At 33.6% G+C, this 27,316-nt stretch overlaps 1 protein-coding gene across 2 annotated transcripts in view; it reads left to right on the top strand.

Moving 5' to 3' along the window:
* Window positions 1-27,316, top strand: part of PSMD14 (proteasome 26S subunit, non-ATPase 14) — a 107,434-nt gene that overhangs the window by 64,444 nt on the left and 15,674 nt on the right. For both annotated transcript variants that reach the window (XM_019971867.2, XM_070804295.1), the window contains 5 exons: window positions 127-246; window positions 2,245-2,315; window positions 3,305-3,455; window positions 18,317-18,424; window positions 24,731-24,805. In XM_019971867.2, coding sequence (XP_019827426.1) covers window positions 127-246; window positions 2,245-2,315; window positions 3,305-3,455; window positions 18,317-18,424; window positions 24,731-24,805 — 525 coding nt within the window. The remainder of the gene's footprint in view (window positions 1-126; window positions 247-2,244; window positions 2,316-3,304; window positions 3,456-18,316; window positions 18,425-24,730; window positions 24,806-27,316) is intronic.

Here is a 27,316-nt window from a genome sequence, read left to right as displayed (position 1 = left end):
TGTTTTAGGTGCATGTACAAAATAGAGTGGTTTTATTTTCAGTGAAACACAATTAGGTTATTAATTAGAAGGAGGGGTGTTCGAAGATCTCAAAGCCTTTGTGTCTGTGTATCGTCCTCTTTACAGATGTTAAAACATGGCCGAGCTGGAGTTCCAATGGAAGTTATGGGTCTTATGCTTGGAGAGTTTGTGGATGATTACACTGTCAGAGTGATTGATGTGTTTGCTATGCCGCAATCAGGAACAGTGAGTACTTTTATGGTTGCCTGCTGCAAGTAAATGTGTTTCTTTTTTCTTTTCCTATGCAAAATAACTCTTATCGTATTATAATTTTCTTGATAGAAAAATTAATTATAAAAGATTAATAATAATTTTTAGACTGTATTGAGTTAAATCTTGTAGATGAATTATGAATTCCCTAAAGGTCTGTAGACTGAGTGATGCTAGCATTTAATTCCTTTACTTCTTGTTTCAGCTTTAACTAGCATAGTGTACTGGATTTATGTTACTTATTTTAATATAGTAGGATATTAGTTTGATTAGTTTGAATACTTGGTTCAAAGATTTCAGACTCAATTAAAGTTTTACTTCATGTACATTGTCTAGTCCTCATGTTTTGTTCTTATTGTTTTGAAATAGCGCCCATTTAAAAATGTTCTATATATGGTGATAAATGACTCTTAAGCTTTTCCTATTCAAAATGTTAAGTTTAAAAAAAACAGAAACCATGACAGACTTTAGTTCTTTTTGCCTGGGTGTGGTAATTTGTCATAGACTAAGCATACTACATACTGATTGTGAAAGTCTTCTACCCATCTACCCATGGGAGTTTTTTGTGGGGTTGTTTTTTTTTTTTTTTTTTCTGTTTTGTTTAATGCATTGGGCTTGTAGATAGGTGTGTATTTAGATTTTTAAAAACTGGCCAAAACCAATAACCATTTACTGACCTTCCAAAAAATAACACACATATTCTTCTCATCCATTTGCCTAAGAAAATATGTATATTTATCTGATGAATGTCCTTATGTGGATATCTGTTATAGTAAAGGGTTCTTAAGTTTTAATATCCTTTATTTCCTTGTAAATGTTTGTTTGATCATATAAAATAGAATATTTGATCTCTACGTTCACTCTGTGTAGTAGAATTGGAAAGTTTCTCTTCTAGCCCAAGAGTTAGCAAACTTTTTCTGTAAAGACATATGTCTCTGTCTCATATTCTTGTTTTTTTTTTAAACCACCCTTTAAAAATGTAAAAAAACATTCTTAGCCTGTAGGCAGCAGATTGCATACCCCTGTTCTTGAGGATGCACTCTCAATTAGAATTCAAAATACTGTTTGTTTTGGTGGGAAGAAGTGCTTATGTTAACTGGTTTGTTTAAGTAGATTAGACTTAAATTCCTGATGTTAGAGGGAAGCCTTGAGGGAGCTGTAATGGCAGTAATCTATCACTGGAGAGATGATATGAATGCCTTTAATTCTTATATGTCCTAAAATTTTCTTTTGATTGAACTAACAAAATAATGGAGCATTTCAAAGACTTGGTTTCAGATTGTCTCATGTGGGAAGTTTTTTGAGAATGCTTTTATATTTGAGGTAATATTTAATGTGTGTATCCTTCCAATTGCCTAATCTACCAAGAAGTCCTAACAAAAGCACTGAACTTCCTCCCCTCCTAGCTCAGCCACCCAAAAAACCAAGCAAAAAAACTCTTAAAATTGTTAAATTATTTTCCTTCCAGGGTCTTTACATTACTGAAGAAAAAAAAAGAAAAAGACTTGGACTGTTGGTTGTAACAATAGCCAAATAGTCATAGAACTTTGAACGGGATGGAAGAGACTTACTGCCTATCAGTTATTAGAGGATGATTTTAGGAAGTATGCTTGCCTAGACAGATGTAAACAAGAAGTTATTGATTCACTAATATGGTACTTCTTTTGTGGGTGTGTATTTGTGTGTGTACACATTAGTCATGACCCTAAACTCTTACAAAGCATCCTAAAAACTACCTTAACTCATTAACAGCAGTTTGGTACTTGGCAATTTAAAAAGTTTTATTGATATATGGATTATAATTGAATGACATGGGTATCAAATATGGGTATCAAAATCTGTTAAATTATTTTGGTATCCCCAAATAATGTACATAGGTTTCTTGGCAGTAGCTTTTTGTTCATTATCTTGTAATACAATTTTTTTTCTTTCTTGTAGAAGCTAATCATTTTTTTTTTTTTCTTTCTAAACCAGGGCGTCAGTGTGGAGGCAGTTGATCCAGTGTTCCAAGCTAAAATGTTGGATATGTTGAAGCAGACAGGAAGGTAAGTATTTCAAGTGATCATATAATGGAATAATGGGAAATATTTTCAGCAATATGTCTCAGAATTTTAGATGTTTATGAATATCATTCTTAGGGAAGAAAAAAACTATGTTGTTAATGTGTTAGTGTTACTCTTAGTGCTTACCTATCTAGTATCTCTTTCCTGTAGAATCAAAGAAATTTGCCAGTCAGAAAAATGCCTCATGTTAAAATTCTCAACCATTACATAGTAAACTTGGACTGTAACTTCCCTCTGTTTAGCATATGGAGTTACTCTCTAGTCACTTATAATTGAAAGAGCTTGTATGTTCCAAAATTCAAGAGTTGCAGCTAAATAAAATTCTGAATATTGAATTATATTTGTAGTCATACGAGTTTTACATACAGGGAAAGTAGAATTCAAATATTGTTCAGGTTTTTTACCCCAGATTAAATCTCTCAATAGTTGTCATTCTCTTGCTCAAATTCTTGTACTGTGGAAAAAACTTCAGAATTAATGTTAGCAAAAGGCTCAGCAGCTGGGCAGAACAGTGCAAATTGGTTTTTGACTGAGTTCCTAGTTCTCTTGCTGGTTTAATTGATATTTAATCCTTTCACAACAGTGGATCCTGGTGTCCATTGTTAAAAATGTACTCTGCCTGAAAAATTCAACTCCCAGAGCTAAGGAGTTAAAGAGTAGATATTTACTTGAATGCTGAAAGGGTAAAAACTGGCTCTGAGAAAGTGTGGTAACAAGGTGAAAAACTGAAAGCCTTATCTACCACTGTTAATGTGCATCTCTTAATGATAGCACTCCTTTGTCACACTTATTCATTTCCATGTTTTCTGGGTAATATGGTGTATGATTTCAGTGTTTCTAATGGTGTTTTTTCACACCTGTGTGTTTTTCATCTCTTCTTAATTTATACCCTGTTAGTGTGTTGTTTCTTTTCATATCATAAATGTAATACTTTTTCTGTTCTGAACGGCTAAATGCCCTCTTTGTTTCAGGCCTGAGATGGTTGTTGGTTGGTATCACAGTCACCCTGGCTTTGGTTGTTGGCTTTCTGGTGTGGATATCAACACTCAGCAGAGCTTTGAAGCCTTGTCGGAGAGAGCTGTGGCAGTGGTTGTGGATCCCATTCAGAGTGTAAAAGGAAAGGTAGAGTGGATTCTGTCTTTATTAGCATCTCCTGCCACATTCTGTTTACAGATACATTAAATAAAAATCTGTTTTGTTTAAAGCTTTTCTTAATTACACACTGAAACCCTGGTCTCTCTACTTAAAAAAACAACCAAACAAAAAACTTACAAGTCAATAAATGTGTCTTGGTATTATTATTAGCAATTTAACTGTTTAGAGATTTGTTTCTCCTTTAATCAGTCTAATCATGTGTTTATCTTTAAATAATTTTATTTCATAGATTTAAAAATGTTAAATCATACTAAAAGCCTGCTTTTCACATTTTATTAATATTTTCATAAACATTTCTCTACCTTTTGTTTTAAAATGGTAAATTTGGGATTGGCACAATGTTTAACAAATCTAGTTAAATAGCTCCATTTTGCAGACATTGTACAGGGCATATTCTGGAATTGTATGTTCCAAATATTTTAGACAATGAAAACTTGCCCCAAACACTTGGTATCAACCGTTTGCATTTTTGGAGTGAGGACAGAGATGAATGATTAGATATGCTAAATGATTCTGAAAAGAGCTTAACTTGCAAAGCATATTGGGTTATATTTGTTCTTGTTGAAATCTTTTGTTCTTGTTTAGTTCTTTTTTCCTTCTTTATTTTCTTTTTTCCTTCTTTTTTTTTTGTTTGTTCGTTCTTTTCTTTTTTTTTTCCTTCTTTTTCTTTCTTACTAGCCCCATATGCCATTTTCCTATTTCCTGCCTCATGACAGCAGGGAGCAGCTCTATTATCACCTTCACAGAGCTGTCTGCAAATGTGAGAGGCAATTCGATTTTGCTCAACCACAGGGAGAGTGGATTAGAAAAACTACAGAACATACAGAAATTGGCTAGGTGGTTACTGCTTTAAAATACTGCTGAGGTGTCTTGTTTGAGCATGTACTTCCATTGTAGTGTAGAATAATTGTTAAAATAAAATCACAATACATTTATGGAATCCTTTTTATGCAGCTTTTACAAATAATTTTTGGAGCACTTAAAAATAAATATTAGCTTGCTATCTATCAGACCTGGAGTTTGATAGTAATGCAGATTACATTTACATCTGCTCACCAGCTCAAACAAACTAAATATGGCTGTTAAAACATGGAGTTTTTCCTGTCATGAATTTGAAGTTGAACACTTTTTGACATTATATTACTATGATGAATAAAAATTGGAAGTCTTCTCTAAATCATGATACTATTAGATGTGATTTAGCTTTTCAGAGGCAGAAACTAGCCACAAAAATAATAATAGAAACTGTTACTAGGCAGATCTGAATGGACAACTTCTGAGGCTTGCTGTATACCTATATTTCAATTTATTTACTTTCTTTTTACTAAATGTGTTGTTTTTTAACTGATACAGATAAAAGGAATTGAAAATCCTTGAATTTTATTAGTTTTATGAATTATACTACAGTATAGTATTTAAGTTTAATTCTCTGATAATTAAGATACCTTTTAAAAAAGTAACCCTTAAGTAACTCATTTAAGTAATAATTATTTTAGAAATATAACTATGTGATTAAATTCCCCCACCACAACACTTACAAATAATAATTGAAACTTAAATTTAAATATAATTAGAATTCTGTTTTGTAGTTTTAGTGTGACTTTTTATGATACTTAACTCGTGATAGTGGCTAGTTTGTAAAGGAAAATATAAAGTTAAATACAATGAAAGAAAGCATTTTCAAAATAGAATGTAAGTAAGTGAATATGTGTTTTGGTTATTTTGTTTATAGTATTTTAACTGGCAGTTTTAGTTTCCAAACCTAGTTTAGGTATTATATAATAGTGGAGTTTGCATTGTTTATTTCTAATTAAGCATAATTCATGTTAAAAGAGTGCATTCATTAAAAAATACACTTGTATCACATGACATTTGTAATGTGATAAAATGTCGTGTTTTAAAATATATATCAAAAACTATGGAATTACATGTATCACTGTCTAGTTTTATACGTCTTGAAAAAATATTTTTGGAAAAAATTTAGTATAAGCATCTATCATTGATTCATATCACTTGTTGTACCTAACATATATATTCATGCAATTATATTACCTCAAATAAGGATCTAGTTCTTTGTCAATAATTTAACTTCATTTATAAGGTACCTGAGTTTGGTTATCATTTATAGTTCTCTCAATGTCTCAAAACTTTGAATTAAATTAAGTTTTATTAAATCCATGGCCAGAGTGTTCTAGTTTAATCATTAAATTTAAGAGTATAAACTTTAAAAAGAAAAGAATAATAACATAGGACTCGCCCTTCCCCATTTCTGTACATGATTTAGCAAAGCTGTTAAAATAATTAGATCAAGAGTTAAAAAATGACAGTCTATGTATAAATGATTTAAGTTGGGCAGAAACTCTCAGAGGCAGAAACTAGCCACAAAAATAATAATAGAAACTGATACTAGGCAGATCTGAATGGATAACTTCTGAGGTTTGCTATATACCTGTATTTCAATTTATTTACTTTCTTTTTACTAAATGTGTTCTACTAAAAGTGTTCTTTTTACTAAATTATTACTTAAATGAGTTACTTATGGGTTACTTTTTTAAAAGGTATCTTAATTATCAGAGAATTAAACTTAAGAAATACTATACTGTACTGTATTAAAAGAACTCTATGTTCTTTTAATACTTCTTTCCTGTATATTTTTATCTTTTAATTTTTGTAAGTCCTAGTATTAAACCCCCTGATTTTGAGTGATTAGGTAAAAATGGATTCTTTCTTTGTAATCTCAATCCATAAAGTTTAATTTCCTTTTATTATTTCACTTTTTTCCTTGACTTGACTGTATATGAATTTCTTGCTGTGTGCCAGGTATTGTGGTAATAACCGTATGAACTTAACTTATTTATTCTTTTTGGTAATTCTGGAAATAGACTCTATTATTCTGTTTGTCAATAAAAGAGTAAAAAATTTATAGAGTCAGAGAGATCACTTTGCCCCGAATCATCCTATTATGTAATAAGCAGCAGAACAAGAATAAGAATCTAGGTCTATAAAAGTAAAGAACTCAAGCTGTTTACTGACTCTAATATGAACAATGTAATTAGAATCACATGGGAATGGAAAATTAGTACCAAAGCCATTGCAGGGCCTTCTCTTAACTTACATTGGTAGATGTCATTCTCTCCAGCATAAGTCAGAGGAAGGAACTGTACATTTTCTCAGAGTTCTCAATAGTTCTGTGTGCTATTTTTAGTAGGTATTATATATTAATTGATTTTCTTATATAGTATTTTTCTATTAATTAAAAACAATTTAGGCAGACTCATGTCTGTCAGCTTTTGTGACATCCCTAACCAGCATACACAATAAAATGTATTATATGATAAATAATCCATATCTCTGTATATTGTGTAAGCCTGTAAGTATTTTAAAATGATACAGGTGAAAAATCAATGATAATAACATTTGTAATTTAAATGGGGTGTAAGCTTATAGAAATTACCAATGAGTTCCTCTCTAAATTTACCAGTGAAATAGTTTTTAGGATTCTCTTTTAATTTACTTATAATGAAAACACATATGAAAATGTTTTAAACTTTAGTTTTCAAGAGGCATGGTGGCAGCCTCTTGCTTAATGTTTTGTTATCCTGTATATTCAGCCTACAACTGGACTCGATCCAGCGATGAACTTAGAAGTAAATTCAGCTTGTAATATGACTGTAATTCTTCATTAGGGCAAAAAGAACAATCACTTTGTGCAAAGTCAAAACTAGACTACAACTATTACTACTTTTTTTGAGAACTAATTTTCTTCACAGGATTCCTGTCAATAAAATGTTCAGATGTTACCTGCTGACTCCAAACAATCTTTGTATCTATTCTCTATTTTGAAAGCATAAAAAAAATCACTGAAACCCCTTTATCCCAAATACATCTTCACATTGGCTGGACTTTCCTGAAGATTTTTTGTTTATTTTGATTGGAAATATCCAGTGGGCTTCTGAAAATGTGGTGTTTATCTGGTTTCAGATCAACTCATCATCAGATACTTCTTAAGTGTACCTGATATGCTTATTTGCTAAATGATTTTGGGGTATGAAATAAATAAAAAATGGTCTTAGCCTCTTTGAGAAGTCATACATATTTAGTGTCACTAGTGAGCCAGGTAACATTCTGCCAAATATATGCTGGTAATCCTACACTGCATACTGATATAATACAAACTATACTATACTGCTTTGTTTCTGTAACTAAGTATTGAATTAGTTGCTAGTGACAAATAATTCAACTAATACTTATTTAGAACCTTTTATGTGTCGACATGCAATAAAGTAGTACTTGTGTAGCAAACATAGTAAATGCAAATTAAATTAAATGGAGGCAGAAATTAATGTAAGCTGCACACAGTAGGTGAAGCTTGAACCAAATTTTAAGGACGTTACTTAGAAAAAAGGAGCTTGTACTTTATGAGGAAAATGTAGAAATTATACCATTCAAAGTGGTTCTTTTGTTCATTCTTTTTTCAGAGATATATTAGAATATAAAATGAGTAGTTTTTGTTGTTTTTAAATCAGTGTTTTACAAAAAAGGTAGGGCTTTGGAGAGTAGAAACAAATAAAGGAGGAAAGAATTAGGGAATTAATAAGAGCTTACTTTTTATTTTCAGATATCTAGAAGGTTATGTCTTTTTCAAGGTAAAGGGGGTAATAGTTTACTTATCCAAGAAATTTTCTATTAGACAGTTTTAAGATGGTGGAGATTTTAAACTATTTAATAATAGTTTTGTTTTAGCACTTTCTTATTATTAAAAATTATATTTCATAAAGGCTGAGAATAAGTAAAGAGTGCAGGCTTTGGGGTCAAGTCTGCATTAGAATCCAGTTTTTAACTCTTTTTTACAGCATGACCTTGAGTAAGTTATCTAATATTCTTGAGCTTCAGTTTTCTCATCTGTAAAAGAAGGATTTTAGTAACTCTCATAGTGTTATGAATATTGTGAAGTGATGTATATATTCTGTGCACATGCATGTTGAAGATGTGCAATAAATGTCACTTCAGTATTCTAAAGATTAAAATAATTGATACTTAAGAGGAAAAATGACTAGCATATTTTTAAAAATAGAATCTGAATATTTTTGAAAATTTTAAGAATAAGTGTATAAATTAATTACTAATTTGCTCACTTTAGGAAGGTGAAGGTAACAGCTACAAAAGAAATGAAAAAGTTCCCTTTTTATATTTTGTACACTCAGACTAATTTAGGAATAGTCGTCTGATTCAGCTGATTTTTTTATTGGACACTTAGTGTTTTTCCAACATATTCTCTGGGGCATGCTGATGAAAAAAGAATGTGAATATATTATGTTAAAATTCTGGCCTTTAAGATAATTGACGTGATTAAAATCATTTTGTGTTTTATTCATCTGTCTGTGGGCTTCCCCAGTGTGGCTCAGTGGTAAAGAATTTGCCTGCAGGGCAGGAGCTGCAGGAGATGGGGTTCGATCCCTGAGTTGGGAAGATCCCCTGGAGGAGGGCAAGGCAACCCACTCCAGTATTCTGCCTGGAGAATCCCATAGACAACAGAGCCTGGTGGGCTGCAGTCCGTAGAGTTGCAAAGAGTCAAACACGACTGAAATGACTTCACACACACACACACACACACACACACACACACACGTCTAAATGTTGTCTCCTCCCCACACACACACACGTCTAAATGTTGTGTCCCCCACAAGATAAGGGAGAAATTTTTCCTTGTCCTGAAATTCATGCAGTGTCTGCAAAAAATAGTTTTTTTCATAAGTGGTTATAAAATAAAATCAAGGAATGTGTGTGTCAGTGGTCAGCTATTACCAATTCTGACTTAACATGTAAGAAAACTGCAGCTAATTTTGTGAGATTTAGGAAGTAATTTGTATATGTTAGTGATGATAGAGTCTTATTTTAAATGAGTGAAACATGAGATTGACAAGGTCAGTGAGCCAGTGTTTCATAGACATTAGCCTTGATAAATCTGAATTTTGTGTAATCAGAGCTAGTGTTCAAGTTTGTCATGTCATTTGTCTTTTAAAGCTAGTAGAATATATTTAGCTATTATTCATAAGATTTTCTTTTCATCAGTATCCCATAAAAGTTAATTTAAGGGCTGAATAGTCCTTATCTCGAATTTTGTATACACACACACCTTTTCTTTGCCTACTTTTCCAGGCTGAAAGAGAAAAATAGAAAATAGGACACATAAAAATTCTATTTCTATTCCTAATATAGCTTTGTGAGCATACTCATCCAGCTCTTGGAACAAGTTTAGTTACTATATTATCTTTTGTTTGTGCCCTGTTTTTCACTCTTAGTATCAATTTGAAGTTTTATAACATGCAGATATAATCTGTGAGGATGTCTAAGAAAATATTTTAGGTGTTAATATGCATATACTATTCCTGCTAGACTTAATAGTTTAGAACACTAATTTATCTATATAATCAGAAATTGTCAGCTAAGAATGTTAAAGCAATTTTATGTTTAAAATTCTAAATATAAATCTGATATACAACTAACAGTTCTTAAGTGTCATTCTTTTAATTTCAAACTTCTGTATTAATAATACAATTTGTGGGCGAATTTATTGTTGTTTAGTAATTTCTATGCATTTGAGTGATAGAAATCTGCTTCAAATTAGTTTGAATTCAACTGTTTCTGTAAAGATGCATGAAAACCTTTAAAACAATGTCCTATTATCTATAAAAATATTATTTATTGACTCTTTTGCCTCTTGAGTACTTTTCTATCTTCAATCTAATGAACCCTGGTCATTCATTCAACAGACATTTATCGATCACACTGTGTGCCAGGCATGCAGTGGACACACAGGGCCCTAAGAACTGCTCCCTGTTTTAATGCCAGTGTTGTACCGGAAAATGGAACCTGTAACTTTATATCATAGCCCATATATATTAGTTGCTTAAGATCATACTCAAATGATTTGACATTAACCCTTCTTAATTGTAAGGATGTTTCTGAGCCTAGGACTTAGTTTTGTCTGCTTCAGCGTGTTGTTATCTCTCTAATTTCCTCAGGAGGGTAGAATTGACTGTGGTTGTAGATTTTCTTCTAAGTCATAGTTGATCATTATTCTAATAATAATCAGTGGTTATTCTTAGACTACTAGTAAGCTTTTCAGTTGATGCCTGCTGCCACTTCTTATATTCCAAATAACTTTTCTGTATGCAGTTTTTATTCCTACTACTACTACTACTACTACTACTACTACTACTACTAAGTCGCTTCGGTCATGTCCGACTCTGTGCGACCCCATGGACCACAGCCCACCAGGCTTCTCCGTCCATGGGATTCACCAGGCAAGAACACTGGAGTGGGTTGCCATTTCTTTCTCCAATGCATGAAAGTGGAAAGTGAAAGTGAAGTCGCTCAGTCATGTCCACTCCCAGTGACCCCATGGACTGCAGCCCACCAGGCTCCTCCATCCATGGGATTTTCTGGGCAACAGTACTGGAGTAGGGTGCCATTGCCTTCTCCGTAGAACTGCCTTATGACCCAGCAATCCCACTGCTGGGCATACACGCTGAGGAAACCAGAATTGAAAGAGACACATGTACCCCAATGTTCATCACAGTGCTGTTTTTATTCCTAATTAAACACAAATCAAAGGGGAAGGGACTTTCCTGGTGGTCTGGGGGTTAAAACTCAATGCTTCCATTGCAGGGTGTGCAGGTTCCATCCCTGGTCAGGAAACTAAGATCCCACAAGCCATGCATTGTGGCCAAAAACAAACAAACAAAACAACCAAAAACTAGTAACCAAAAATGCTTTCTTGGAGCTTTTCAGTTCAATAGATAATCTATTGAATCTTTTTTGTAGTATGTGTATTAGGGGTCCCAAGTACTCTGCTGGGGAATGGATGTTTGGTGGCACATAAGACACACACCTTGCTGGGATGTAACTGAATCTAAGAGTGGTCTTTTTTTTGCTTTTGTGTTAGGATAACTGTTCCATCAGATAACGTGGTGATGAAAACTACTGGCTTTGGCATCCTGTGTATGTACAGATGATAGTGGTGTCACTTACTGGTTGTCATCTCATTTAATTTATTCAAGTCCTTGGAGCCTCAGTTTCCTTATCCATAAATTAAGAATATTAGCGCCTACCTCTTGGTTGTTGAGTATTAGTGTAATTTTTATGCAATATTTAATTAATAAGCCCAGTAAAAATATGTAAAATGGATACATACCAAAGTAATTGAGCTTTACATTTTTTTTCCTATGAAAATGACTGTGCCTTTTGAGAAATGGCAATTTGAAGGATATATTTGTATTTTTTTTTGGAAGGTGATGTTAAAGCACAAGAAATGTATGTAAATCCTTTATTTCCGTTATCCCCTCCCTACTACCTTTCTAACGTGGGTGAGCCCTAGCTTTTAGTCTCTGGAGCCTTTTATTTCTTTACTTTATGTGGAACTGTCAATAAACATACTAACTGTGTTGCTTTCTTTTGTCTACTAAACAGGAGTCTGAAGTCACTTGTCCTTTTTGTGTTGACTGTCAGGGTAGCCACCGACAGATTTGGTAATGTTCAGTTCGTTACCCAACCAGTGACCCAGAGATGCTGGTCTCTTGTAGCTCATTAATAGTCCCTGAGGAATTCAGTTTTTAAGTTCACTGTTTATTAGTCACCTCTGATTCTAGAAATAGCTATCATAGAGGAATACCAAAATTCTAGGCATATTGTCATTAAAAAAAAAATATTCAGTATAGCTGTTACATTTTTTATTTTATTTAGAAATTTTCCTAGGGGAATATGTCTTAAACTTTAACACTGTACTGCAGTAGCAATATTCTGCTTAGTTTACTGTGTCAGTTTGAGTGCTCCAAGAATCAAATCCCAAAATGGGATTTGGTCTGTGCAAGAGATTTATTTGGGGAAACACCTTTAATGGATAAAGGGGAGACTCTTCAGACAGCAGTACAAATCTGACTGTGTAGAAGGAGAAAGGGAAGGTAGGATTGAGTAGGAAGAGCCTCATACTGCAGCATACTCCTAAGAAAGTTTCAGCCAGGCTGTTGGGGAGTCCTTGGGACTGTTGTCCTTTAGAAGAACCCCTTATTTGGTAGGAATGGCTGTGTTTGTAATACCCTGGGTGTGCCCAGTCATTGACTGGGAATAGCCCTAGGGAGATGTGTCCTGGGGAACCCCCAGAGGATCCAAAAGTATAGCATCTGAAGTTTGTGAGTCAGCTATGTCTGCAGTAGGTTCTACTAAAAGGAGATCCAACTGGGCAAGTCCATGACTGCCACAGTTAATAACACCAAGAACCATAGTGGTGGAAGTGAAAGTGAAGTCGCTCAGTCGTGTCTGACTCTTTGCAACCCTGTGAACTGTAGCCTACCAGGCTCCTCCGTCCATGGGATTCTCCAGGCAAGAATACTGGAGTGGGTTGCCCTTTCCTTTTCCAGGGGATCTTCCCGACCCAGGGATCAAACCCGGGTCTCCCGCATTGAAGGCAGACGCTTTAACCTCTGAGCCACCAGAGAGGTACACAAATATTGTTTTATTTATCATCAAATGGTATCATTCATGAGCACATGGTGACATTGAAAAGTCAAATAGCAGTTAACTTAGCTCAATTAACTCAGGTGATAGAACCAGAATTCTAACTTAGGCAGGATTCTGACTCCACAGAGTGTCTTAAGCATTTAAATACCTATACCATACTGAGTACAGGCATAGACTATAAAATTCTGCTAAACTTTATTTCGTGACTTAACTATATTCTTTTTAGAAAGTTTCATGAATCTAAAAATGTCTAATTACCTTTCACCATACTAGTTTCCAGAGATCGATTTGTTTTCATTAAAGTATATATATTCAGAACTGTGGCTTTACTGTTTGAATTTTGATGCATGTCTTCACTTGTCAAAAAAAAGTACATTATGCTAGTTACACTCCATCCCCCTTTTCTCCCAATATATGGAAGTTGTACTACAAATCTCTAGCTACAATAAGCAATTCTCCAAGGATGAAGAAAGAAAATGTACATACACACAGGAATTTCTTTTCCAGGACTAAAATTGACGTTTTATAAATAATTTCCGTGTTGCAAAGTTGAGACTAAGAAATCACAGCAATTCAGTGATATGCATTTGGCATGAGTCAGTTTTAGTTCTTAGTGCTTTTCATTGGAAATGGCATAAAAAGTAAGATTTCTTTGAATTTTTTATGCTGTGGGCTTACAAGAGACATAAGATGTTTTTCTCTTATAGATGTCTGGCAGTGCATGGCAGCAGAAGTAACGAAATGGTCACAAACCCCAGCAGTACTTCCCAGGTCACAGGCACCCTTAATTTTTAAAGAATCTAGAAACAACCTAAGCAGTTGATAACAGGTCATTTCTAGGTGATAAAGGATATTTGATATGGGGTGTTGCTTTTCTTTCCACACCTAGCATTTTTATAGTCATTTAGAGACCTACTTCACATGGTGGTGGGTTTATATGTGTTTAAATATGTAACCTAACTGATAATTGAATTGTAACTCTTTTCTTTTCTTGATGTTTGACATTGATTTTGAGGTCTGAAATGTTTTTTTCAAGCTTTTTTTCCCCTGGCTCATTTTATATATAAATACTTCCCATAGTCATTGACTTCAAAATAAGGGCAGTTGGGAATGCCAAATGCAGCTACTGTTGAAAAAACAAAAGAGAGAAGGAGAGAAATTGTGAATTATAGTATCTACTGCCAGAAGTACTTATGCATTTTTCTTTCAGACACCTTTGTATTAAATTAATTTTACAAGCTTTACTTAAAAAATCGCCTCCTTTGAATGTACAAATTGGGAAACTGTAGATTGATGCTTTAGAAATTTAGTCTAGTCTTTCAGTGACCTAGTAGTTGATATGAAAACATGAATTTAAAAATAAATAGCATATTGGCTAAACTGTACTATACTCATGAAAGAAGCCAAAAAATTATGGATTAAACTGAATCTGAAAATAATTATAGTTTTGTGTCCTAAACCAGATTCATTTTTAAAATGAAATGATAGGTCCTTGACCCTTGGGGGTGCTTGGAATAAATAAGGAACACAGTATTGTTTTTAAAACTATTTTGCTTTTATAAGCTAAGACAGATGTACAAAAAAGATGCAGTTTTTATTTTGTATTGGCAGCTTCCAAATATTTAGTATCTATTTCCAAGAGTTGCAATTAGTAAAGCTACCATGGTACTGAAATCTGCACATCCCACAAGCTAATTATATTTGCAAGGTCAGAGTGAATACATATTTTCAGAAAAATAAAGGGTTATATAAATATGTGTCTTCTACTTGGCTGTTATATCACAGTTTGTTGATCTGGAGTATAATGTGTACAATTCACAAATTTGTCTGATAACAGAAAGTGGTGTGTGATTGTGTTTATTTTACTAACCAGTATATTCACAGCAATCACTTCCAAATATCTCTCCAGTAAAGATGTGTTAATTACAAAACAGACAAGGTCTTCTATTATATTAAAGCTACTAACAAGAAGACAGCAGGAATCACACATGTAAATAGCATCATCAACCCCTATTTTAGTCCTCTGTTTTGATCTGTGAGTTGCGCATAGACCAAAGGTGCTATTAAAGACTGAGTGTATGAAATAGGCAGCATTATATGAACAAAATTTATTCAACAAGAAAACAGACCTTTAACATGAATTTAACAAGCCTGAGAAATTATAAACTATCATATGCTGCAGATTCATGCAGTGATAATAAACAAAAAAGGAAAGTAAGAGGTTTCCCTAAGCTAGCCAAACTGCTAATGGTTTTGTTATAAGCTGTCTACTGTTGCAGTGACCTCTGAAAAGTCTCAAGGCACTTGTACCAGAAAAAATTAAGTGGTCAGGCTGGTGAACAGAGATTCAACGTGGTGCGTAGGACTGTAGCACAGAAAGGAATTATAAAAGTCTAGCCTCATATTCCTGAAAATATTTGTCATACTTTAGGTTGGAAGTTTTTGTTGGTACATATAAAGGAGAGAGTTTTTTGGCAAAGTTTTTTGGCTAAATTACTTTTTGGATTTATAAGCTTATGACATAGGCTGAACTGGTTTAATGTATATAGGGATTAAAAAATACCATTCAGAAAATTCATATAGCTCGAAAAAATGGATTTTGCCCCTTCCCTCCTCCCATACCTTAAATAATCCTAGGGGGTTCTTTGTTCAGTATATTGTATCTAAGATTTCCATCCTCATCCATGGAGTGACCACTTTGCTGTCATTCTGTTGCATCATGCTGTAAATACATAAACATGGAGAAGCGCCTTCAGCTTATACACACCTCCAAGTGCTCACTAGGGCTTTTTCTTGAATCTTAGTGTGGCATAATTAACACCTTCTTCACCCATTGCTCATTAGCGCACCGGACATTAATGAGTCTATTTTGATAGTTGTTCTGAAGGAGAAACTTACTTATTCTCACAGTGCAAAAAGCAATTATAAAATTGTATAGAAATTAAAATGTAGACTATATCGCCATATTTATTTTTTATTGCATGCTAAATCTAATTTTAGTCTGCAGGTTGTTGAACATGTTAGTTTCCTTAAGACAGTTGCTATAGTGATGGCAGCAAATTCCTTTGATCTTGGTGTAGTTATTCATTTTTTGTTGGCTATCATATTGTCAGTCAGAAATTGTCAGTCTAAACATTTAATTTCACATAGGTTGGAACAGCATATTAAATTCTTGAATTTTTCTCTTAATTTTAAAAAGAATTAAAAAATTTAAATTTCAGATTGTTTTTAACTGGTCACAATATCTATTTAACTGGTATTTCCATTTCCTTTTTATGAAGTTTCATACCTGTTTATAATATTCCAGAGAAATAATAGAGACTTTTTCCTGTAAAATAGCTGGTTTGCTGCTTTCGTTTGAAGGCATTCTATATAAAAATACATCGTGATATATAATGGAATGTTCATAGTTTTGTAGGAGTTTTCTTTTTCTATAAATTGTATTGAAATCTATTTGGAATCAAACTATTTTAAAAAACAATTGGACCAAAGTGATGCCTTGCTCTTAAATTATTTACTGCTGTTGGTTAGGGAATCAATTCTTAATTTTATATTTATTTAAGTTGTACTTCTGTCTATCAGAATAGTCTCTTTTCCCTTCTTTGGCCTACATTTTATCTTATTTTTATGTGCTTTTTAGTAGAAAATGTTAGAAAATTTTACTTTGATATGTTTTTTAAACAACTGATAATATCTGATTAATGCATGCTTGATAGTAGTACTTACTTTTATTATTGCTTTATGAAAAATATTTAAAAAATTAAGTGTAAGCAAGAGATATAAACCTAGGCCATATTTATTTATACATAAATGTGAAAATTAAGACTGAATTACAGTTATTGTATAAAAAGAAAAAAGTTCTCACAAACTTTTAAATCATGCATGTTCTGGGGATACTTGGTTTTATTTTAAGGCAAGAAGAATCTTTGGGGAAATTCAGACTGTTAGAAATAAAAGCAAAAGGCAAGGTTGATTATTTACTTATTTATTTATCTGGCTGCTGGAATAGACAGAGGGCTTAGACTGCGTCCCTTGTCATAGTGCTTTGAGCTAAGTTTGTGTACTTTCATACCTTCGTGCAGCTTTTCAGAAAGAGTGACTCTTTCTTTCAGTCTTGTTCTTGGCATATAGCATTTAGTAATATACTTCCTTGGTGTTTCAGACTTTATTACATTCCAATTGCTTATTTTGGAATTTTTTTTTTAACTTAGTATCCTCAAACAATAATTATACAAATGAGAAACAGTCTAGTTGACAACAGCTTTTGAAACATTGATAAATCTCAATTGTTTAGCACTTTGAAAGGCAAACCTAGAAATACTATTGTATCCTGCTTTAAGATATTTTTATATGAAGAACGTATTGAGTTTATTCTCTAGGTGATTGATTTACGTTCTTTAAAGAGACATGTGTCTTGAGATCCCAGGTTCTTTGTATAAAACTTAACAACATTTAAAACCTTTAACAAGTTCTTTCAAATCCATGATAAGGAACAGAGAAAAGCATTCAGATAATAGGTGATTCTTGTTAAATCTCTTACTATATAAGAGCTAATTGATGATTTGTATCATGTAAGGATTTGAAGTTTTTCTCTACAAAAATGTTGAATCCACCCAGCAAAAAGAGAATACCTATCGTTATTTGTTTACTTTGAACTTAGAACTATATTATTCTTTACCATGTTCCTAACTTAAAGCATAGATGACCTTGGTTTTCTTGTATTGTGCCTCTTATTCTTGAGAGTGGTTTGGACACTTAAGGCCATCAGACAAGGTATAAAGTTTTTTATAGTCACAAGAAGTAAAAGGTATCTGACTAGAAGAGAATACGTGGAGCAACTGCCTTGCTGGTTGTAATTTTGTTGTCATTTCAAGTATTGTGGTAGTATAATTGATGTGACAGGGCTGGGCTTTAAATGTGGTCCCTTAGCTTGTGCTCACTTTCAGTTTTAGTTTCTCTTTGTCATTCATTTTGATTAGGTAAAATTTAGGTGACAGACATGCACACCAATGAAGGCTGTTTGGTGTAAGTTTAGTAATGACGTGTTTCAATAATAAAGATGCAAAGTTAATATTTTCCTTTACTGCTTCATGAAAATTGCAATAATTGGTGTCACCTTACATTACAAGATAGAGGGTGGTGTGCTGATGGCACAGTCAGCAGGGGTTCTTTTTTATTAATATTATAATTAAATGATTTTCTGGAAATAGGCCAGAAACAGATGCAAGTTGATCATGCCTTGTCCACTGTTGCTTGGCATCCTCACTTGTTTTTTAAAAAAGAAATGACCTGACACCTTGTTTTTACAGGTTGTTATTGATGCCTTCAGATTGATCAATGCTAATATGATGGTCTTAGGACATGAACCAAGACAAACAACCTCAAATCTGGGTCACCTAAACAAGCCGTCTATTCAGGTAATGCCTGTATTTGATTATGTGTTAAAACTGTTTTACATTTTAAAAGCCTGTTATAAATGACCAGTTTAGGATCCAATACTTAGTCTTTTAATTTGTTTTGCAATTAATTTTTCTTGTGCTTTAAAAGGAGTTTATGAAAATAGTGTTGCAAAAGTTAGATTTGTTGTATATGAGTGCGCTTTTAGTGATGTCTTTAAACTTTGCTAACAGTTTGAGGACATCCTTTTGGGGGGCATAGTAGATCCTTAATCTTGAGAGTACCTTACAGTTTTGTTGGTTAACAGTGTAGTAAAGGACTGATAGGGGTTTAAATGGAATATTAGGTATCATAGTATCATTATTGATTGGTTAGTAGCCTTTTCTCTTAGTACCTAATGGTACATTGCTGTATACTTTAAGGGGTTCCCAGAAGCAGTTCCTAAATAGTACTTAAATATTTCTTTTTTTCTTTTTTTTTTTGCTTAATCCCTTCTTTTAAAACAATTCATACAAGACACAGCTACATACTGCTTTCGATTAGTTTGTATCTTGTTCTTTCTAGTGATGTCAGCCACATTATTAAAGTTATTTAGACACTTAGTATCCTCCTGAGTGATTAGTGTTTTCTTTGTATCGTTCACATACCTCATTGTTTTTACACAAATCTTTATTGTCTGCAAAAATTATTTTAATATGTTTTTAAATGTACCACAACCTGTGTCCGTATAGTTAATTGCTTCTCTGAAGATTAATTAAAAGGACAGAAATACCATGTTTGGTTAAACAGAACACACAGGACAGAGACATTATAGTGGCTATTGCTGCTCCACTTCTGAAACCTTGCTCTGTCATGTGGTTGTCTTTGGGGACTTGTGGCTTTGACAGTTAGCCATGGTTAAGCCTGGCTATACTTTGATAACTTTATACTTTCAGATGCTTAGTTTTTCAGCAGTCACTCATCTGAAGCCTTCATCAAAGTGAAAAAAATTTTTTCCCAAAGGATTGAGGTGTGTTGCTTTTGAAAAAATTATTTTAGACATCAGAGAAAACTACAAAGTACAATGAGTATGAAATAAGCTACTAGTGTTTTTGATTGGGTACAGACAAGCCCATGCTTGCATGTTCCAAGAGAATATATTATTGGACCAGTTTAGCCTGTGATAATGACCTTTCTTGTAAACCCCCATAGCATCATACTGCTTCATTATTTTTTTGCAAAAGGTTAAGTAGCATCTCACAGTCTTAAGATCATTGTGATTACTGCATGGTGTGTTTCTGCCAGAAGTTTCTACTAATTGCAAGTCAACAGCCACCTGTTGCAGATACTGTCTTTTAAATTTAAATACTGCTGTTTAACCTTAAAAATTGAGTGTAGTTAAATAATTAAAATCTGGTTCTTTTTACATCAGTCCAGTTTGTATTTTTTACCTGGTAGTCTGTAATTTAAGGTGAACCTTATGAAGCTTTCCAAACTGAAGTTAAAGGGACCTGTGTATATAACAGCTATAGCATCATTGTTTTTCATTTCTTCTTAGTTTGTTTTGCCTTCCAATTAAAATCTGTAAATATATTTATTTCACAGTTTATATAGCACCCATCAGGAAGATATCTATCTGGGTGCTTTGCAGTTTTGAGACAATTCCAGTACTAAAACACTCAAATGGGATCAAGCCAAAAAGTGACAGAACGAGGGCACACCTTAATACAATTTATTAGTTTTCTAAGACAAGGTAGAAAGAAAGCAACCTAGAAGAACTTGAAGTGAATGGTGTTATTCATAATAGAATTTTAAGATGTGTTGGCAGAATCTGTACCTCAGGGATCAGAAACCTTGCAGAAAGGCCATGCCTCTTATTTTGGAGGAAAATTAGTTTGTGTTTAGAGGGATCTTGTTCCTAAACCAACTTATAAGTAGTAGGAATAGCAACCTGACAGGTACCATCAGCCCTCATGCTGGTGTTTGCTAATGCTTTTGCTAATGCTTTGCTGATTTTTTTACTATAACATTAGGGTTATATTGTAAACTACTATTTAATATATAGAAGAAAGTTCAAAATACCTTAAGGTAAAGATTATAAAATCACATATACAAGTTCTCCTCTTTGAAAAAATATATATTAAAAACTGTGCCTATGTATTTACACCACAATGTTAGTATTGATTGCCTTTGGGTAATAGGATTATGGATTTTTTTCTTGTTTTTCCTTCTCTGTATTTCTTAAACTTTTTGCGGGGAAACATACTGCTTTTAGAAGATGTTACTTTTAAGCACTAATAGCAATGTTGAAGTATCTACAACAAAACAAAGCTAATAGACAAAGTTTATATGAACTTTCATGTTTTAAATAAGAGAAGTCACTAATAGAGTCATTTCCGATAGAGAGGGAAAAGTGTAATGCCTATACTGTAGAGTTTTCTGTTAATGTTTGTAACTGTAATACTATTTTGTATGTGGAACATTTGACCAATATTGTCAAATGTATAGAATTGAGAATTAACAAACATTTATTTTATTAAACCTGTTTGACTAAAAATTGTTCAAAATGTCAAGTCCTTAAAGGTCACAGTTTGTATGAAGATTCGTTGTCAGCTGCATGGAAATTTACTAACTATTGATGCATAGGTGGCATTGTACTAGGTTTGTGAGCCCCTTAAGTGTAGCTCTGAGTACAACTGCATTGTCTAACAGAATTAAACTCTTCAAAAAACAGTATTTTCAGTAGTTGTTAAGCAGTTGTAAATCAGTTGGTCTAGAAAGAACCATGTGGGCATTTTGTAGATGAGGAGACTTGAGGCCCAGCGTATTTGTGATTTGCCTAGGTTACCTCGTGAGTTGTAGAAACTATAAGCAGAGCTTCTCCTTCTTTTATACTGTATTTAGAAGATTCATTAATTCATTAATTTTGGCATAGATAATATACATATACAGCTCAAAATTCAAAACTTATGAAAAAGTATTTAGCAAAAATTATCCCTTCTGCATTTGCCATTTGCAGCCTAGTTCTCCACCCAAAAGGGAACAAAGCACATGTTTTGTTTCTTTTCAGTTATTTTATTTTTATAAAGAAAGCTTCATTTTAAAGTATGATTTAATGGATGATATTTAGCAGCACACTTTCAGTTTATCAATGTAAAATAAGGCAAACAGATTCATCTTTAGATCTAAATAAATATGCCTTAAGAGCATGAAACTTTTTTTTTAACCTATCAAGAACCTATAAATAGGTTATTATACATTTCATAAGCTGTGTGTTTTATAATATGCCTGTTTTCCACACAGTGAGCAAATGAAGTTAGAACTTCTCATTTCTCCTGAGTAGTCTAGACATTTCCAGAAAGTATGATTTCACCATAAAGATTATTGGTGTACTTTTCTTCAGATCTATTATACCAACAAAATTATAAAGCTCTACTCTAAAGATTAACTTAAATATAGAAATAAACTGAAAGTCAAATCAGTGGGATCTCAAAACTCCTCTTTGTCTAGTTACTTCTCCAGATTACTCTGTCTAAAATAAATAGCATCTTACATGGATATTGAATATCAACCTAGGAAGAACTCCCTTCTTTGAAAGTTTTTGACAGCCTTTGAGCAAAGAAAACAAGGGTCAGCATATCCACGAAGCAAATAAGCTAAGTCCCATTTTAGTAATTCTAAAATGTATTGTCCTAGAAACAGTGCTCTAAAAGGTGATTTAGCTTCCCAGGTCAGCCACTGAAAGCTTATAGCCCACAATATAAACAGTATAGAACAGAACCTTGCTTTTTAATAGTGCTTCTGTGAGAAATTGTTGCAGGTTTTGAATAATCAATGAATGAGCTTCAGGACAAAATCCTGTTTTACTGAAGAATTGCCTAAATTTTTCTAAATCCATCATGTGTTTTGTTAAGTGTAGATTTAAAAATTAGGTATTGATGTTCCAAAATTTCCTGGTTATGTAACTTCTTTGTTGGCCTGATATACTACGGCATTTTCAACTTGGCCGTTTGAAGAGGCTGGTCTCCCCCTTGGTAAAGCTAATCTCTTATATTTGGTGTATGCTGCCACAACTTGTAATTCAGTGTCAACTAGATTGGTGAATTTGAGAAAATTCATTTTTCACTAAGCTAAATAAAAGAGCCTGCGCCTTTTGGGTTTATATGGAAGAAGGACTCCACGGGGCCAGTTTACTTATGATTTGGGATGAATGTAATAGGGGCACACAGCAGGTGAGTAAGTGAAATTAGAAGATAGTTTGAGGATATCATTTGGATTAAATTTATATGTTTATTATTGTTCCTGCTAATCTTTCATACTACCTGTGTTAGTTTTACTACTTTTATCTGAATAATGTAATTGAAAATCAAGTAGGTAGTGCCTTCAAGTTCTAAACTGTGTTTTTCAGCAGTACAGTTTATCTCCAAAATGTGGACCTGTCTGTGTGCCCATTTGGCTGACTTCTGAATCTTTTGGCTATACCATTACTAGCTTTATGGCCACTATGTAAAATTATACAGTTGGAGCACAGCATAAAATCATTTGTATGAGAGGTCAGTTGGCACCTGAAATCTAGCCTAAGCTTCACTCTGTAGCCCGGCTGTGTCTGCTTGGAGCACTTGGGCACCTTTTTTTTAAAGTCTTCCACCCAGAGGATGTACTTCCTAATTTGCATAAAGGTGAGTACCATTTAAAGGAGGCCCTGATTAGCCCCACTGTTTGATCCTCACAGTAGTACACATATCTCTGCACTGAAATGTAGCTCACTGTTCTTGATTATTGAAATGAATAAGGATTTAATAGATCCTCTTAGTACTTTAATTTCACATGTCAACTATTTTATTATAGCAGATGTTAGAAATACAAGAATGGATTTTTGCAGTACATAATCTAAAACGGTTTAGTATTTGGTGGGGTGATTTTGCTAGCAAAATTTAATAATAAGACTATGCTTTGTTTTCATTCTCATTCTTAAAGTACAAAGAATTTAAGAATTTCTGAGATATATTGTAGCATCATAGTATGGTAGAAAAAACATGGGCTTTGGAGTCAAAAAGTCTTAGGCTCAGACCCCAGCTTTGCCTTTTATTAGGTAGAAACTAGTATGAATTGAGATAAGTGTCTTATCACCTCATCTGTCAGAAATACACATGGAACCAGGCTACCTTACTGGGTTGTTGTGAAGATTAGAAGACTTATTTTATAAAGCAGATGCCAGGTGCTCATCAAATGTTTCCTTTCTACCCCTTTTTTTACCTCAGCACCTTAAGACTACACTATAAAAATCTAATTATAGTTTATCTTTAGATTTCTGAGAGTTAACCCCAAAGCCCTTTTTGTTTTTATACTTGAAAATGTATCCAATGTATATTTCTGTGCTTTAATGTCTTAGAAGGCTGATTAAGGAGTCCATAGAAATTGTTCTGGACCTCATTTGAACCTCTGCTGCTAAGTTATTTAAGCAGTTGTGAAGCATTTCCAGCACATGCAGGGTTATTGTTTCTTAATAAAACCATGCCATTAGCTTAAGTTTTTATTATGGTCTCCCTGTTTTTCTCGGTGATCAAGTACAGTGGAAAGAAGTATTTAGCCAAATGGGGAAGCAGGTCCATATTTTAGAGATTCAGCTTTTCTCTGAAATCCCCACTTTTGAACTTGAAGGCACTACCTACTTGATTTTCAATTACGGTATTTAGATAAAAGTAGTAAAACTGACACAAGCGGTATGAAAGATTAACAGGGACAATAATAAAGAAATATAAATTTAAGCCAAGTGATATCTACAAGTACTGCTTAGTGAGATTGCCTGTCACTAGACCCAGTACAGAACAGATTCCATTTTATTAATTTAGAGACAGGTGCAGACAGTTACTTTTCAGATATTAGAACCGAATTAAAAAGGGAAACTCCAGGTTAATGTTGTGGATGAAGGAATAATTATTTTATTACAGCTTTTTAGGCTTTTCTGTAAGTAAGAAAGAGCCCCTGCCTATATGATCATAAAATTAGACTTAATAAATTATGTGTATTTATAAATTATGAATAGTTAATTTCTAAGTTAGATAATGATGAAGTAAAACTGTATCTGACTCTGAGCAAGGCTACTAAAACTGTTGAATCTGTGCTCCTATATCATGCTTTAAAGATTGTGTGCCCTATACCTCAGAACCTCACTCCTAAACTTTAGCGAGAAAAAAATAATTTAATATTTATTTTGGATAAAAAGTCATTTTTAGAAGATATAAAGGTATTGTCTACTGGATGTGTCAATAGTTTCAAACAGGTGTATTTATCTTATTAGATGAAAAATACTAATTTGTCTTTTTTCTAATCATTTATCTATATAGGCATTAATTCATGGACTAAACAGACATTATTACTCCATTACTATTAACTATCGGAAAAATGAATTGGAACAGAAGGTGAGCTTAAATTTTTTACCTTAGAGGAGGAAAAACGTCTATTTCAAACAACTGAAATATTACCTGGTTTATTTGAATTTAAATTGTTGACCTGTTTCATTTATTATATCCAAAAGTTTTTTCATTCCTCTTGAATTGCAGCATAAAATAAAGGAATATTTTACTGGACAAATTGAAAGACAGTTTTACCTTCTTGGTATGTGCTAAAGCAGAGGAAGAAGTAGGAAACAAACATTCCAGCTTGGTTTTATGATAAATTATAAAAATCTTTCTTCTAGGTCTGTTATTTTTCTGATTAATTTATCTTCTCCATAAAATGACCTTTTGTCACTAAATTGCTAAATAGATAACTTTCCAAATTTGAAAGGAATAAATTAGATTGTAACTGTATCGTGTTTTTTAAAAAGTACCATGGTTACTTAGGATAAACTAAAGGTGAGTCAAAAGGGAAATGCATTTTAAGGATTTTCAGATATTCAGATCTAAATTAGTACACCTTTTTATAGTAGTAAAACGTGATACTTTAAAAATTACCTAGCATCTTGATGAATTAACATTTTTTCAGTTAAGTTCAGTTGCTCAGTTGTGTCCGACTCTTTGCGACCCCATGAACCACAGCAAACCAGGCCTCCATGTCCATCACTAACTCCCTGAGTTTACCCAAACTCATGTCTGTTGAGTCGATGATGCCATCCAACCATCTCATCCTCTGTCGTCCCCTTCTCCTGCCCTGAATCTTTCCCAGCATTAGGGTCTTTTCCAATGAGTCACCTCTTTGCATCCGGTGACCAAAGTATTGGAGTCTCAGCTTCAACATCAGTCCTTCCAATGAACATCCAGAACTAATCTCCTTTAGGATGGACTGGTTGGATCTCCTTGCAGTCCAAGGAACTCTCAAGAGTCTTCTCCAAAAGCATCTCCAAAAGCTTCTTCAAAAGCATCAATTCTTCAACGCTCAGCTTGCTTTATAGTCCAACTCTCACATCCATACATGACCACAGGAAAAACCATAGCCTTGACTAGACGGACCTTTGTTGGCAAAGTAATGTCTCTGCTTTTCAACATGCTGTCTAGGTTGGTTATAACTTTCCTACCAAGGAGTAAGTGTCTTTTAATTTCACGGCTGCAGTCACCATCTGCAGTGATTTTGGAGCCCCCCAAATAAAGTCTGACACTGTTTCCACTGTTTCCCCATCTATTTCCCATGAAGTGATGGGACCAGATGCCATGATCTTTGTTTTCTGAATGTTGAGCTTTAAGCCAACGTTTTCACTCTCCTCTTTCACTCTCATTAAGAGGCTTTTTAGTTCCTCTTCACTTTCTGCCATAAGGGTGGTGTCATCTGCATATCTAAGGTAATTGATATTTCTCCCGGCAATCTTGATTCCAGCTTGTGTTTCTTCCAGCCCAGCATTTCTCATGATGTACTCTGCATGTAGGTTAAATAAGCAGGGTGACAATATACAGCCTTGACGTATTCCTTTTCCTATTTGGAACCAGTCTGTCGTTCCATGTCCAGTTCTAACTGTTGCTTCCTGACCTGCATATTCTTTAGCTTCTACTCATTTAGGGTTATCTTGAGTACAGTTTTTCTCTCAACTAGTTAAAATATTCTGCCTATTGCTTTTTGAAATTATAATCTGACTTGCTTTTTTCTTTCTTTATTACTGCAGTTGGTCATCCTCCAAATAAGCTTCTTGTGTTTCTCTCTGAGAAAGACTTTAAAAAGTCTTAAAGACCATGAGTACTATTGGCAGCCAATAGGCTTTGAATACTACATGCACTCTGAAGTTCAAACATGATAAGTAATCAGTAGTAAACAAGATCTTACTAGTTGTAAGTGTTCCCCACAGAGTTACCTTAGAAGGGATTCCAGTGCATATGGTGTGTTGGAGGTGGAATAAGAGGGCTCCCTATAATACTTCCTCTTTCAACCAAATCACTTCCATTTTCTGGCTCATTTATATTTTGTGGGGAGCATGTGCCATGTAAGATTTTCTGAAGTTTGATAAACTATGGATTTAAAACTTCTAAGCCACCAATATACTCCCTCAAAGGTCCTAGGTGCTTGAGCATGGTTTTGAGTGAGGTGCTGCAGGGTGCCATTTCTTCCTTGACCTGAGGGGAGACACACAGCTATAAAGCTCTCTTCCATCAGTTTGCTTTTGTTCAAAAGTTCATACCAGCTTTGGTAGATTTAGTTGATAACTGAAAGTACATTTTCAACACTTATTTTAATTTTATATAGACTAGGTACAGGCCATGGGTAAAAAGGGTACCACTCAGACTCAAACTGAAAAATTCATTCAGATACATAAATATATTATAAATATATTGTCCGTCTTATATCTGAGACCCAGCTGTTTGGAAATATCCATCTAATTACATCAGACTTTTTTTCTTCTTTCTTTTATAGTATCCATTCTTGATACTTTAGCTACCATCCTTGATATAAAAAAGCACACATATAAATAATTAATTAATAGTATATTTATGTTCCTAGCGTAGCTC

The sequence above is a fragment of the Bos indicus genome, chromosome 2 (genome assembly GCF_029378745.1).
Source record: "Bos indicus isolate NIAB-ARS_2022 breed Sahiwal x Tharparkar chromosome 2, NIAB-ARS_B.indTharparkar_mat_pri_1.0, whole genome shotgun sequence".
NCBI classification, from domain to species: Eukaryota; Metazoa; Chordata; class Mammalia; order Artiodactyla; family Bovidae; genus Bos; species Bos indicus.
Note: the sequence above shows the minus strand (reverse complement) of the source record. Positions and strands in the feature narration are given on the sequence as shown.